This window comes from Lutra lutra, chromosome 1 (genome assembly GCF_902655055.1).
Source record: "Lutra lutra chromosome 1, mLutLut1.2, whole genome shotgun sequence".
Lineage (NCBI taxonomy): Eukaryota > Metazoa > Chordata > Mammalia > Carnivora > Mustelidae > Lutra > Lutra lutra.
This window is the reverse complement of record NC_062278.1, coordinates 29500380-29516609: the sequence shown is the minus strand read 5'-3', so window position 1 is coordinate 29516609 and position 16230 is coordinate 29500380. Positions and strand designations below refer to the sequence as shown.

Genomic DNA, 16230 nt, shown 5'->3' with positions numbered 1-16230 from the left:
TCACAAAATGATGGTAGTATGCCATGAACTGAAAAGTACTGTTAATTGAATTTTTAATACCAAGGTTAACAAGAGCAATGAAAATAAAGTCTACTGCAGACTCTACACCCCATAACAACACAACCTACAGTTATCTTGAGGAAAAGAATTCTCCGCTTCCTGCCATGGTGACAAGCGTTTGCTCAGCTAACAATGGGAAACAGGTGGCTCTTTCTTTCAGCCTTATTCTAATCAGCCTCAGAAGTTCTGACCCTGATCTGTGAAGCCCTCAATAAGAAAAGGATGAGCTGAGCGCCTGCAGAGCTTGTAAAGTTGAACAGAATCCCCGGGAGGACAAGAATCCTCAAGATTGTCTTATCTGGGTGGCTCAGTCGCTTAAGCGTCTGCTTTTGGCTGAGGTTATGATCGCAGGGTTCTGGGATGGAGCCTTGCATTGGGCTCTGCTTCTCTCTCTCCCTCTGCTACTCTCCCTGCTTTTGTGCTTCCCCTATCAGGTAAATAAAGTCTTTTAAAAAATCCTCAAAATGAACCTAGAAAATGGAACTGTGACATAAAACATGCTCCACCATTACTAAATCCAATGCCCTTTTATTCCATCTCTCCATGATTTTTTTCCTCCCCTGAGGAGGAAATATTTATATCACAATCCAGCCTGTGAGAGAATTCAGTGATAGAATGCTAATTTTGCAGCAGTTTTGCCTATGTCAAGGTCATTTATTTTATACTTTCTGTTGCCTAGGCAAATCTGAATATTTTGCTGTTTTTTCACTGAGGCAATGAAAATGGTCATTCCTTTCTTGAAAACCCTCGTGTCTTCCATCTCATTAGCACAGCCTTACCTTGAGCCTTCTTCAAAATGGACAAATTTAAAATGGAATTCTGTGGGGGCTCCCAGAGATTTTTTCCCCCCAATTCCTTTGAGTGGAGACTTCATCATTCCAGTTCCCCAATACATCTATAGCTGTCTCTCACCTTTACTAAATTACCTTGGTGATCTCTATCTCCTCCCACTGATTAGTGAATTGTGTGTCTATACAGAGTCTGTGTGGAAATCTGTCTGCTTTTGGTTGCCAGAACACCAGCCTTTTCTGAGGGGACTGATTCCAAGAAGAGGAAGGGAAACACATGTTGAATTTAAAGCCTGAGCTATTTTTAGGCCTCTTCTTCCTGGCTTCCTCTTTCAAGGCACAGGTTCCAAGTTCCTTCTTTCCTTGTATCTGAAAAGCAAGGACTAACTCCACAAGATCTTGTATTTTCCACATGGAATCCACACAGTGAGCATTTGAAAAGTACAGATGGAGAAGGGACCTCTCAGGCTGCGGCTGCTGAATATGAAATGTCCCCAGATTGCACTGGAGTTTGTGTAAAGTTCTGGAAGAAGTGAGAAAAAGTTTCTAAACCCCAAGCTGCAACCTCAATTCTTTACAGACAGGTTTGTTTTAAACTAAAATCTACAACTTCCTTTTTGCATAGGGCTAGACCAATACGGTCTAGAGAGGACGAAAGCCCAATAAACTGTATTGTAAACATCCCCCAGAACTTTAATTCTCTGATGAATCATTTAGTCTAATCCTTACAGGGAAGTTGTCTGGTTCCTCACAGTTAGACTCATTCTATGGGCAAACCCAAACTTCATCCGGGTACCATCTTTGGGCCTTTTTCTCCAGGAAACAGGCTTTCTTCAATCCTAAATCTCAATTCTTTTTTTTTTTTTTTAAAGATTTTATTTATTTGACAGAGATTGAGAGATCACAAGTAGGCAGAGAGGCAGGCAGAGAGAGAGAGGGGAGGAAGCAGGCTCCCTGCTGAGCAGAGAGCCCGATGCGGGGCTCAATCCCAGGACCTGGGATCATGACCTGAGCTGAAGGCAGAGGCTTAACCCACTGAGCCACCCAGGCGCCCCCTAAATCTCAATTCTTTCAATGTACCTCTAACATGAATTTCAAGAAGCAGACAGAATCTTGCTTAGTCCTGAAACGTAATTACCCATCCTTGTGAAATTATCACATTGTCTTAACTTTATCTCCTTATTCAGAATTTCTAAAATTACTCCCTCTTGGGATGCCTGGCTGGCTCAGTCTTGGAGCATGCCACTCTTGATTTCAGGATCAGGAGTTCAAGCCCCATGTGGGGGTGGGGAGAGCCTACTTAAAAAAATAAAAAATAAAAATAAAAATAAATTACTCCTGTTGCTTCAGGTTCTAAGTTAACTGAAACAAAATATTTTCTCAGACCAATGACACAACTCAGGGATCAGCGTATCTTCTTCCAAGTATTGTATACATCAGTACTTCTTTGTACAAGGCTCACGGTTCGCCAAGAGTTACTAAAACTCAAAATGTCATCCTTAATATTCATATTCCCTTTTATGTGTCATGTTTCTCGTTTAGCCCTTTGCTGATTCTAGTTACTACTTAGCTTTTCATTTATTATGTTGCTTTATAATTAATTTGAAGAGTAAAATTTAGATTTCATATACTGTCATGGTTTTCTAATAAGGGGAGTATTTCATTTGTTTCTAATTTTAAAGTCATCGCAATGAAATTCGCTCCATAAAGTTCTACTGCCAACCTGTTGTCCTTAACAGTTTTTGGTCCCGGACAGCTGTAATACGCTATTTACAAACATCGGGAGACATGCGCTTTGTGCTTCGGTCGTAAAGAAACATTTTCCTAACAGCGCAGTCCTGCAAATTGAGGCGTGGGGAACTACGGAGTCAAGTGCAAACTGCCCCAGCTGCAGCGATCTTCGTACTCTCCAGAAGGTGCCGTCTTTGCACATTCCTCCCCTTCCCCGCTCCACCTCTCTGCCCGACCCCTCCGTCCAACCCTCCCCCAGCTCCCCCCCACCTCCACGCAGGTCCCGGTCCCGGCCCCGGCCCCGGCCCCGCGCGGATCCGCCCGCCCCCGCCCCCCGCCTCACCCTGGGCGCGCCCGCCGGAAGGGCCGGCTCGGGGCGGGGCGATTGCCAACTAGGTCTGGCTGAGTGCGCGCGTCCTCCCCACTTCGGGGCGCCGCAGCGACGGACCCCCCGCCTCGGTACTTCCCTCCGCCTCCCCTCGCCGGGCGCCCGCGCACCATGTTTTCCAGCCCGCGGAGGTGGGGCGCCGGCAGCGGCTACGAGCGGGTCCCCGCGGGGCCCGAGGCGCAGGTAATGCTCATTGGTCCCGGAGGGAGAGGCGGGCGCGCTTCGCCGCTGCGGGTGGGGAGAGGGAGGCCGCCTGTTCGGACGCGGCCCGGGGCACGGATGCGTTCGAGCCGCGTTTTCGCAGCAGTCGTCACCCACAGAGACACACGGACGCGCGCGCGCAGTCGTGAGAGCTGACGCCGGTCCCCAGGACCATGTGAAATCGGAGCCGTCCAGATCTCCGTCAAGGTGGCGGCGGGAGGAGAAAGGGGCATCTTTGAAGGGGGAAATAACTGCCCCGTCACCAGAAACGAGCGCGTGAGAAGAGCACGCATGGACCTGGCGTCACCGAAGGCGGAGAGGTTGGGATGGCGCTCCGCGAGCAGTGGCAGAACCCGCCGGCACCGCCGGGGAGATGCGGGATCAGTAACACCGATAACCGACAGGGGTTAACCGAGGGGTGTCGGGAGACTAGACGGGGCAGTCCAGAAACGGCGGGCACTTGACTGTGCCTTGCTCTGCCCTCGTGACGACACGTGCTTCTTCCGCAGTGGAAGTCACGTGCCGGGACAGTCGTACAGGGCGACGAACCCTGCAGCGGTGTGTTAGAGCACTTTCCCTAACCAAAATCCCACTTGCTTTGCTTTTCACCACAAGACAAAGCCTTAGAAATAGCCCCTCCCACAAGTAGCTCTGTAATTCTAGAAAGGAAAAAAAAAATCAGGTTCAGGGGAGTTTGTTTTAATCCTGGTTCTTGTTAGTGACTCCAAGTGTCAAATAAATATGACAGCATTCTTCTAAGTACATATAAAATGAAACTATAAATGTCTTTAAAAGTAAAGCAAATTATATGTAAAGTCTATAAAATATAGATGCTGAATAAATCCTTTGAAAATGTGAAAGACCTCTACCAGGACAGTATTCCTTTTTTTTTTTCTTTCTTTCTTTCCCGCTTTCTTTCCCTCTTTCTTCCTCTCTTTCTCTTCTTTTCTTTCTTTCTTTCTTTCTTTTTTTTTTTTTTTTTTAACTTTATAGGAGAGATGGCAGGCTTAAGCAGAGAAACGGGTTTAACATCATTGGTACAACTACAGAGGTGGCCAAAGGCAGTGAATCACAAACTTGTAGGGTGGAAATTTATAAAACACAAACAAATTTCTCACCCAAAATTGCAGTTCTTCCTGTAGGATTTCAACATCATTTATATCCTTGATTATTAATTCAACCTGGCTAGCTTTGTGGACCAGGAATCCATTTAGACAGGATTGAAAATACTAGTTTTATTTTTTAAAAGATTTTATTTATTTATTTGACAGAGATCACAAGTAGGCAGAGAGGCAGGCAGAGAGAGAGAGAGGGAGAAGCAGGCTCCCTGCTGAGCAGAGAGCCCTATGTGGGGCTCGATCCCAAGCCAAAGGCAGAGGCTTTAACCCACTGAGCCACCCAGGCTCCCCGAAAATACTAGTTTTAATTGCATTTTCTTTTTGGTATCTCTGTGATGCCAAATTGAAAAAAAAAAAAAAAGTTGATGGCTTCAAAGCCTATGGAAGACCTTATATGATTACCTTTCATTGCTGAGACCTTATGTTTTGACATAATAGATCTCAGACAGAAATCCCATCTACTTATAAGCTAAGAACATGACTTTCTGATAGTTTCTATCAGAAACTGTGCCCTGGCACAGTGACTTATGATCAGAATACTAATAAATACTTGTGATTGGTGGGCAGCCACTCCTTCATTCCCCCGCAAAACATGTTTATTATGAGCTACGCTCTAGGCTAAAACTGAAAATATAAAGATAAATCAAATATATAGTTTTCTGTCTTCCAGAAGAACTAAGTCTAGCAAGGGAGAAGCACCTGTCAGCAAAAGATTCCATAGTCAGGAAAGAGTGAGGGTAAATTCAGTAAAGACAACTGTGAAAAGCCCCTTTAAGTCCTCCCTGAGGAATATGTTGAGATTGCTATGGTAACCCAGAATAAGAATATAAACCTTGAAGGCTGGGATTAGGAGGAAAGGAATTACCAAAAGCAATAAATCTTTTTTTTTTCCCTTTCCAAAGGCAATGGATCTTAAATAGGTTTAAAGTACAAGTGAGAATTAGCCAGAAGTGAAGTAGAAGTATGTGGACAGGAGGAAAGGTATCTCTAATTAGCAGCAACCTGTAACAGAGTTGAGAGTGTGGAATTAGGACTGGAAGATGGAGTGGACTAACTGCATTAGATCCAGTCTCTTAAACTTCCTTAAGTTTCTTAAACTCTGGGCCTTAGTTTCCTCTCCTGTAAAATGGGGTTGACAAAAATAGTTTCACCACAAAGACATGTTATATATACATTTTAAAAGATTTTATTTATTTGAGAGAGAGAGAGGCAGCAAGCATGAGCAGGGGGGAGAGGCAGAGGGAGAAGCAGGCTCCCCACTGAGCTGGGAGCCTGATGAGGCTTGATCCCAGGACCTGAGCCAAAGGCAGTGCTTCACCGACTAAGCCACCCGGTCACCCCACAAAGACATGTTGTATTTAATGAGGTGATATACTTCGTACAGAATCTGGCACATAATAAGTGATTAAGAAACATAAATTTTTGATTTCTGGATGTTTTCCCTTCTCCATGAGGCTGTCCTTCACTTCCCCTAACTTTCTCCACCAATCCCAGAACACTGTTCCAATGCCCACAAAGGAAGCTCCTGAAGTTAGGGGTTATGAGCTATTCTTAAATGCAGTAGTCACACAAATCATTTCGTCATGGGACCACATCTCAAGGTTGAACCCAAGGAAGACTGAAAGCAAAACACTTCACTAATCCTGGATCCTGGCTATGCTATGGTCTCATGGTCTAAAAATTTCCTGCTCCTCCTTCTCTGTCAAAACCCAGAAATAACAGGACTTCCATTCAAATGAAAATCACCCTTAAGTTAGCAATGTTAAGGTGTGTTTATGGGATTCCTGCTATACACTCAATGGTAAATAAGTACAACAGAAAAGAAAATGGCTTAGAAAACAAAGGCCTAAAAAAAAAATAATAATAATAAAAAAATAAATAAAAAAAAAGAAAACAAAGGCCTGTAGTAGGCTCAGGGCAACAAGGGAAATGGGAAACATTTGGGGTCAGTTAGATCTGCAGACCAGAAGCGCTGTCACAGTGAAAATAGTGAGTTAGAAGGATTGAGAAATGTTTAATAGAGAAGATCGGAGTACATTAGAACACTGAAAGATACTCTTAGAATTGTCCTGTTTGCTTTTCTACATAGAAGTTACTCTGTAGCAATATATCAATAATGAACTCAGTGAGACCCATGCTAAGAATTCAGTATTTATTGAAAAGTCATTTGTATATTCTTGGGGCTTGAGAAGGCATATTCCCTTCACCAGATATTTTACCTGTCCACTGTAATTTTCTTCTGGGAGGTAAATTTGAAATTTATTGTGATAAGTTTAGTGTAAGCTGCCTGGCCCACATCTAAGGGGGCTATTTACCAAAGGACTCAAAGAGCCTCCTATGAGATGCTTTCACATGGGAAAAGGGGCCTAGAGGGAATGTTAAGTCAAATACTGAGGCTTGGGTCTGTTAAAATAACCCTCTCTAGTAGCTTTGCTAGATGTGGTGCTGAAAACAACCACTTTTTTAACTTAGCTCCTGAGTCTTTGGATCAGTTGGGTCATGACCTGGTTTGGGTCAGCTTGGCTGATCTCTGCTGAACTCTTTTAGGCACCATAGTCCGCTGGAAAGCTGGCTGGTGACAGGATCATCTAACACTAATTTACTCATGTGTCTGGCTCTTTCCAAGCCAGGATGACAGATTGTCATATGAGCACATCAGGTCTTTTCTGTGGGGTCTCTCATCCTCCAGCAGGTCAGCTTGGGATCAGACACATGGTGACACTCAGGGTTCTGAGCATAGCAAGCCTCTCAAGGCTTAGAATTGGAGCTCTCTTGGTGTCACTCTCGTGGCATTTTCATGATCAAAATTGTTCAGGGAGTGGAGAATAGAGTTTACCTCTTGATGGTAAAAGCTGCTAAGGATTTGTAGCCATTTGCAGTCTGCCACAGAAATACACATGTTTTGGGGGTGAATCAGATCTTCACATTGGTGGTAAATTATCAGATTGGCAACTCCCTGTGAAATAAAATGTGACTTGTGGGTTAATTCAAGAACTTTCAAAACATTTTCCACAATATGTGCATTTATTTTCCAAATAATATGTTTGGTAATAGTAGTGATGATGACATTATAGTTCACATGTATGAGTGGTTGTTTGGGGCCCTGGTTTTACATCTATCATTTCATTTACTCTTTGCAACAATAATACAAGGACAGATAGCAATTGAGTAAATGATTTATAGTATATCATTTGCTGTAACTCAGGGAACAGATATGGAGTGAATAATATTTTCTCCTCCCTACTCAGGACATTTTACTGTATAGGATGGAATTTTGTTGTACACATTCCTTCTAGGACAAGAATTTTTCAAAACATAGTTAATACTTTATGTATGAAATCAGAACTGGATTAGAGGGGATCGGTGCTAAAATTGTCAAATATGGGACAGTTTCTAATAATGAACTTTACTGTAGTGATCAGTCTCACTTTTTAAAATACAGGCATTGGTTCCGACTCTAAAAACATAAAATGATTACTTTTGAGGCCTTCTTTTTAAGCCCTTCTTTTTGTTGAACTCACCAGGTGAACAGAAAGAATTTTAAGGTAATGTTACAAACTCCCAAAATAATATGTAATTGTGATAAATAAACATTTATGTATTTATACCTTTATTCTAAAATATGTAATTAAGCCCACAGAAGTGAGCCAAATGCCTATTATACTCTCTTGTTTTTATATTTTTAGAAAATGAGACAAAACTATCTTTAATTCAGTGATTAAAATGTTTTAAATTTAGCTTATATGTAGATGCTAAATTATGTATGTATACATATGCATAAACATACATATATACACAGTCATAGAAATTCAAGGAGATATATATACAGAGAGAGAGAATGAGAAGTAGAAATTTCAGAAATGTTTTTTTTTTTTCCTACATGGTTTCTTGTTATGTAAACAGTCATTATGATAATGTTGGGAGAAATCTTAAAATGCCTCTAGTCCAACCACCATTAAGGATTATAATATCAACATACCTGCAGCTGTTAGTAGTTGAAATTATTTCATGTTTACTTTTCTACCTATTGACAAAGATATTTCAAATTTAAAGGCATGTTCTTCATGCACTACTTGTTATATTTTTTTTTTTAGAAATGCAACCCAGAGAAAAGTGCTTCATTCTTCAGCAGGATGACGTATTCCTGGTTTAGCAGGTAGGAATTTTACTAATTTGTTTGTAGCATACCATCCTGAGGAAGAGTCCAAGGGAAATGACACCTAAATGTTATTTCTCTAATCTAAGCATGAATATATTTTTTTTTTAAAGATTTTATTTATTTGTCAGAGAGAGAGGAGAGCGAGCGAGCACAGGCAGACAGAATGGCAGGCAGAGGCAGAGGGAGAAGCAGGCTCCCTGCCAAGCAAGGAGCCCTATGTGGGACTCGATCCCAGGACGCTGGGATCATGACCTGAGCTGAAGGCAGCTGCTCAACCAACTGAGCCACCCAGGCGTCCCTAAGCATGAATATTTTTATAAAATTACTTTGTGAAGACTTTTTTTCTCATTTTATTACAGAGAAATGATAGATAATAACATACTAAGTAGTTCCACAGATAAGATTGCTAATGCTTCTGCAATATGTCTGTCTCTGTATAATATCTATACACCTGTTAGCACTGTGGAAGGAGAGAAATCTAATTTTGTTTTTTTAAGATTCTATTTATTTATTTGAGAGAGACAAAGAAAGAGAGCACATGAGCAAGCAGGGGCAGGGGCAGAAGGAGAGGGATAGGCAGAGAATCTCAAGCAGATTCCACGCGGAGCTTATGGGTAGGGTATGTCTCACGACCCTGAGGTCATGACCTGAGCCAACACTGAGTCAGTGTTTCTGGCGTCCCAGAAATTTGAATTTATTTATTTATTTATTTATTTTTAAAAGATTTTATTTATTTATTTGAGAGAGAGAGAGAGATAGTGAGAGAGAGCACGAGCAAGGAGAAGGTCAGAGAGAGAAGCAGACTTTTTTTTTTACATTAATGAACATTTATTGAGAACTTGTTATATGCGGGGTACCGTGCTAGGCTCTACAGGGACAGTAGTTAACGGACCTCACTCTGTAGTCTGAGCTTGTTGATGCAAAGGGAGATAGCCACTTAGGTGAGTGCCAGACAATGCAGCAGAGGGTAGGATCTCCTGCTGGTAAGGCTGGAGGATGAAGAAACATTGCAAAGTGAGCGCTATGTTCCAAAAACGCACGACCAGGGCGGCCCTCTTCTCCGGGAGCAGCCCAAAAGAGCCAAGGCCCAAACTGCCCTGAGACTCACTGTTCCTCATCCAGTTTCGGGGTCTCTGCCCAGGCAGGGAGAAGGGCGCTCGTTCTCACGTGGGCGGCCAGTTCTGGCTGCAGGACATGCTGAGGCCAAGGTAGGAGAGACGAGGCGTGGACGGTCAAGAAGTCCTACCATCACACGCCCAAGGGGGATATTCTACGGGCAGTTTCCTTCCCCGGGCTATTTGTAGCTGTTTTCCAGACCGCGGGAGGGAGTTAAGACAAAAGGAACCCTGCTCGTTTCCAGGGAGTCAAGTCCTGGGTCTGTTGAGAGCGCCGGACTGCTGCATTTTCTGGGCTGAGGACCTGCGAATAGGCTTTCGCCATGGAAATAACAGCCGCTAAAGCTAGAGATCCCAGCAGTTAAAGCTGGGCTCCCGACAGCGATCAGCATTCCTCCCGGGTCTCTCCGGCGCCTCGCATCCCACAATCCCCGTGCAAACTGCAGGGCTGCTTCGCTGCATGCCGGCTGCCTGCGGCACGCGGGCTGCGAGCGCGAGCCCGGCGCCTTGACAGCTGCCCATCGGAGCTGGGAGCCCGATGCGGGACTCGATCCCAGCGCTCCGGGACCATGACCCGAGCCAAAGGCAGTCGTCCAACCAACTGAGCCACCCAGGCGTCCCTTGAATTTATTTTTAACATCCAGTATATATGTATGTATAATTTCACTTAATTCTCCCCCAAGTCTTATGAGATAGGCATTTACATATGAGAAAATTGAATATTGAAGCTTAGGAAGAGGAATTAACTTGTCCATTGATACCCAAGAAGAAGTACACCAGCTTGGTACTGGAAGTCAGTTTTTGAGTCCATGTTTCATGCTTTTCTTTTCACTTTGATAGTCTACTCTTTACTAGGAATGCTGCCATATATATACATATATGTATATGTATATACACACACACACACACACTACTATTAAAACACATACACAGTCATTGTTATAAGACATATATTGTGGTTTACCTCACGGAACAATTCATCTATAATGTGTGATGAGGGCTTTAACACAGAATTAAATCATAGTAAAAGAGAAGAATTGAGTTTTACAATTTTATAAATTCAGAAGCTTTCTTTAGAGATGTATTTCTTTCCCCCATAACAGAAAGGTAATGATACATGAAACCAAATTTATTAGCTTAACCTTATGCCCCTTGCTTTACAGTTGGTAGAAACAAAATTGCCCAATATGATCTATAAATATGCTCTCAAGAGTAGATGAATGCTTAAAAAAAAAAAAGAAAAGGTTGATTGTGGGCTGGATGCTGTGCATTATGCTAACCTTTAAAAATGCAGAACCAGGTGCCCTAGTTCCTATATTCTAGGAATTCATAGTAGATTTAGAAAGATTAAAAAGTATGTTGTCAGTTACCCAAAAAAAGCGAAAGGCAGTATAAGTACGATAGAGAAACATAGTTTTCAGGAATCCCATCTAACCACATTTGCACAGTTAGGGAATGTTTTACAAGAAATTAATGCTTGAACCCAACATGTAACAATGTGTGAGAGTGAGCCAAGTGGTATTCCAAGTCGAGCAAAGTATGCAAACCAGAGAGACAAGCATGGACTGACCCTCTTACACTACGGTGTGTCGATGGGGCCAGAGATCAAGCAGAGTGTCATGTAATTCATGTTCGCTCCTCAGAAAATCCCCTTTGCAGGTGTGTGCAGATGGTGTGTACCAGGTGAGAATGGAAACAGAGGGTGGTTAGGAGGTTCTTCAGTTATGCTGTAAATTTAGGCTTATGGTCAGAGAAATTACCAGATTCAAAAGCGCATGAACAGATTGAGCTGATTAGATCAGGACATTGAAGAACTGGGAAAAACGTTAATCAGTTTCTGGCTCAGATAACTGCCCGATTCAGGTGTGGTGGAAGAACAGTATGTTCAGTTTGGAGAAGCTTCAATTGGAGATGTCTGACTCATCCTCATGAAAAATATCTAATAGGTGTTTGGATATATAGGCTTTTGATCTAGGATATGGGTTTGGGAGTCATTGACTGTATGTCAGTAGTTGAAGCCATGAGTGTGAATGAGGTCATCCAGAAAGAGAGGAACTACTGAATGGGATGAGCAAAAAGAACATTGAGAATCCTCAGTATTCAAATGGTGGAAGGAGGGTAATTACCGAGGAAGCTAAGAAAAGGCATTCAGAGTGTAAGAGACAGACCAAGGAAAGAGTGTGTTTGAAGGCTAGGAAACTGTCGAAACAGGAGGAAAATAAGGTGGTCCGTCGCACCCAGTACTGAAAAGGGGTAGATTTTAAAAAGAACTGAGTATTCTTCATTGAATTTGGCAATGTAAATAAAGTTCGTTGGTGATTGTTATGAAAGCAGTTTAAGTAGAAAACTGATATACTTGGTGAGCAAATAATTGGACAGAAGGAAATAATTGGGTTGAATTATAAGAATTCCAAGTTAATACAAATCTAGGAGTCACTTGCAGAGGATGGCAAGAGTTTTATATCAATATGCTACATTAGGGGCGTCTGGGTGGTTCAGTGGGTTAAAGCCTCTGCCTTCGGCTCAGGTCATGATCCCGATCCTGGATCCTGGGATCGAGCTCCGCATCGGGCTCTCTGCTCAGTGGGGAGCCTGCTTCCTCCTCTCTCTGCCTGCCTCTCTGCCTACTTGTGATCTTTGTCTGTCAAATAAATAAAATCTTAAAAAAAAAATAAGCTACATTAAGTTACACAATAGAAAAAAGAATGTTTACATGGGAATTATGTAAAAGTGAGTTATTTACATTTAATGATTTTGATTTTTCAAATTTGTATATGTATAAATACATTTTTCAAACCTGCATTATATTTCATTCATGTTGAGAGGAAGAGTGATGTCTGTTCTGGCTTTTAAAATTTTAGACTATAATTTTTCAGTCACAGGATATCATGGAATTTAAATAATGCAAATAAAATTAATTTTAAGGGAATGTACTTTTAAAACTTTATCAAACTGTAAAGACTATATGCATTTATCTTAATTACTACAAACACCATTTTAGGAGGGCTAAAATATGAGCTGAAATTAAATTAATAAGCAAGATAAGGCTTAGCGGATTTTAAGATATAACACCTCAGTGTCTTGAAGTCCGTATCTTAGATCAATCAAATAAACCAATAAGCTGTAATTGTTGAATATCACATTTATTTTCTGTTTAGATTTAACATCTCAGAACTAGATAGGAAATATTTTTATAGCATGCTGCTATCTGGAACTGTCATTGGCATGAATCGGATTTGATTTCTTATCTGGTAATTAAACAATTGCAGCTAAAATATAGCTATTGTTTAAGAGAATGCCTCTGTGAAGACAGTGGTTAATTGTGTTCTCAGATCTGTTCTTTGAGTTACAGAATAAAGTCAGAAATTATTTCCTAGGCCAAAGTCAAGCTCTCGTAATTATATGAATAATTCAATTAACGTGTGCTCAGATGATACAAATAATTGGGGAATTATATGCTTATGAGCCTTAATTCCTAAGGCAGGAGCTGTCTAGATAGTTTTGATGATCAAATAATTATGAAGCCTTTATTAGCAAATATAATCTGTCATCAGTGTATAATAATCATTGTCATAGAGTAATCCCCTTGACATACATGGAAAAATCTAGTTAAAGTTTTTATAGGTCACAGTTGAATCACTATTTTAACCAGGGATACACTATTCAGTTTGTCCTCCCTTTACTCACATATTAATAAAATTTATATATTACCTGACTTTGTCCTATCTTACAAGTTTTGGACAGACTGACCTTTGCCTTTTCCCATAACACAGTCACTCCTTTGTTTAAAAAAAAATGATTAATAGTAATGAAATTGATAATACAACTACATATATATCTTTACTTTCCAAGTTTTCCAGTATTACCCATCTACAAAATTTACATTTCATCTCATCTTCCTAGCGAACTGCTACTGGTTTACTGCTTTTTTTTTTTTAAAGATTTTATTTATTTATTTGACAGAGATCACAAGTAGATGGAGAGGCAGGCAGAGAGAGAGAGGGAAGCAGGCTCTCTGCTGAGCAGAGAGCCCAATGCGGGCCTCGATCCCAGGACCCTGAGATCATGACCTGAGCCGAAGGCAGCGGCTTAACCCACTGAGCCACCCAGGCGCCCTGGTTTACTGCTTTTAACATCAGTTGGATGAGATGCTTACTCTCTCTCGTTTATGTTGAATATGCTCGAAATTCTCTATAAGATCACAGAATTGAAAGCAATGGTTTATTTCACATTTAAAAACCTGACCAGTCCCTGGAGTTCCTGGTGTTTAACGGCCTGTCATAATGGGAAATTAATACAGCTCCGCCTGCTTTAGAGAGCTGCGAGGATCAAATTAATTTAACTGAATGACCTTTGAAAAGAAGTATCAGTCTAAAAAATACAAGATACATGCTTACGAATCAGGTCCAGAGTTTATGGATAGTTTACGCATGCTACAGTCCCCTTATTGGGAGGGTCAGCTCTTGGTCCTCGTTTTTCCCCAAAAAGCTGCCTCATCATTTGCTTTAAAGACACACTCCTTCCTCTTTTCCTGGAAGCTTCTGTGTGATAGAAAGACGAGCCAGGGTGATGAGATTATTTAAATGTACCCAAAGAGAGCCAAGAGAGGAGAAAGGAGCACACACCTGGGAAAAGGGAAGTCACCGTAGTTAAACAACTGAACCATGTGCATCACAATCAATTCAGTCCAAGTGTCACTTTCCGATGCTCCATTATTTGGAGACTCAGCATGAAAGCCAGGGGTCACTTAGCCCCGTGAACCAAAACCGCTGAGTTTTGCACTGTTCTAACTCAAAATGCTGAGGCAGTAAACATTATTAAAAATGCTTTTGTGAAAATCAATGCAATCTTATTTTGAAAATGAATATTTATTTTGTGGAATGGGATAGAAAGACTTAATATGACATAAAAGTAGTTTATTGCTTAATATGTTTTTGAAAGTGCACTGCAGGAAAATGTCTAGGGTATTTGAGCCAACAGAAACATGATTACTGAAGCTCCTTTCTTACTACGTTTAAACCTTTTTGTTAAATAGGAATTATAATATTGTATTATGTAGTATAATAAAAGTGAAATTGAATCCAGTGCAGACTCTGGTTACTGTAGGTTTTAAATCCATCTGAGGGTCAATCGATAGAGATTGTTCAGTAATAATGACAGTGAAAGCCGTCCCAATTTGGAGTAGTGTAATACTTTGTCATGGTCTCTTGGACTAATAATGTACTTCATAATGGAAAGAACAGAAACTACTGAGTCAGAAGGCCTGGGTTTAAACATGGGTTTAATTTCTTCCTGAGCAAGCCGTGTCACCAGGCTCATAAACTGAGCATATCTGAACTATATCACTTAGGGACTTGTCTGGCTTTTGTATCCTTTGGGTAAATACCTAGTAGTGCAGTTGCTGGGTCCTAGGGTAGCTCTATTTTCAACTTTTTGAAGAACCTCTATACTGTTTCCCAGAGTGGCTGCACAAGTTGGCATTCCCAGCAACAGTGTAAGAGGGTCCCCCTTTCTCCTCATCCTCGCTAAGTGAAATAAGTCAGTCAGAGAAAAAACAAATACAAGACCATATGATTTCACTCATGTGTAGAATTTAAGAAACAAAACAGATTAACATGTGGGAAGGGAAAAAAAAATGAGAGAGAGAGAAGCAAACCATAAGAAACTCTTTTTTTTTTTTTAAAGATTTTATTTATTTGTCAGAGAGAGAGAAAGAGAGAGAAATCACAAGTAGGCAGAGAGGCAGGCAGAGACAGAGGGAGAAGCAGGTTCCCTGCCGAGCAAGGAGCCCGATGTGGGACTTGATCCCAGGATGCTGGGATTATGACCTGAGCTGAAGGCAGCCGCTTAACCAACTGAGCCACCCAGGTGTCCCACCATAAGAAACTCTTAAGGACAGAGAACGAACCAAGGGTTGATGGAGGGAGGTGAAGGAGGTCACTTGCTATGATGAGCACCGAGTGTTATGTGTAAGTGATGAATCACTAAATGCTACTCCTGAAACTGATACTACACTACATGTTAACTAACTAGAATTTAAGTAAAAATTTGAAAAGGAAAAAAAAAAACCACAAGGAACATGTCAGGCAACAGAGTAGCCAGATAATAATAGCTGAAACAAATAGGTATTTATTTTCTTGTTATTGGGCAGAACGCTAGGAACCAGCTGGTAAACTATGTTGTAAAGGGCCCAGAGTTTTTCTCTCTTTCCACCTCCCTTCCTTTTTATTTGGCTTTTCACCCAGGGTGGCAGAGATGATTTCTGTCAGAGCATTATGCCTCCAGGGCAGGCAGGAAGGAGGAAGGGAAAGGAAAAAGAAGGCAAACATTTTCTCCTCTTGAAGTTTTGTGCCTCTTTTTGAAAAAGAAAGTTCTCCTCAGCAGACTTTTGTTTCGGTATCCTTAACCATAGCGGAGTTAAATTATTAATGCCAAGCCAAAGGTACTGAGATTACCAGGACTACATTAGATGAGTCATACTTTATGACTCTGTGGCTGAGATAAGGAGTTACCCTGAGTTCAAAAGATTTTCAACTGAATAGGTGTCAGATGATGATGAGACGGAAGGAAGACTGTAAGGTAAGTATAACTTACTGTCTGCTACAACAATATTTGTAACTAGGCCGTGCCTTGTAGTTTGCCTGGGACAGTCCTGATTTAGACTCATTGT

At 41.3% G+C, this 16230-nt stretch overlaps 1 protein-coding gene across 3 annotated transcripts in view; it reads left to right on the top strand.

Moving 5' to 3' along the window:
* Nucleotides 1-2937: 2937 nt before the first annotated feature.
* LOC125095563 (ATP-binding cassette sub-family C member 2-like) overlaps nt 2938-16230 on the top strand; it is a 100421-nt gene continuing 87128 nt past the window's right edge. The window contains exons 1-2 of one of the 3 annotated variants that reach the window (XM_047722036.1): nt 2938-3150; nt 8381-8442. In XM_047722036.1, coding sequence (XP_047577992.1) covers nt 3079-3150; nt 8381-8442 — 134 coding nt within the window. In that variant the 5' untranslated portion in view covers nt 2938-3078. The remainder of the gene's footprint in view (nt 3151-8380; nt 8443-16230) is intronic. The other 2 variants (XM_047722034.1, XM_047722033.1) reach the window with 2 other exon arrangements.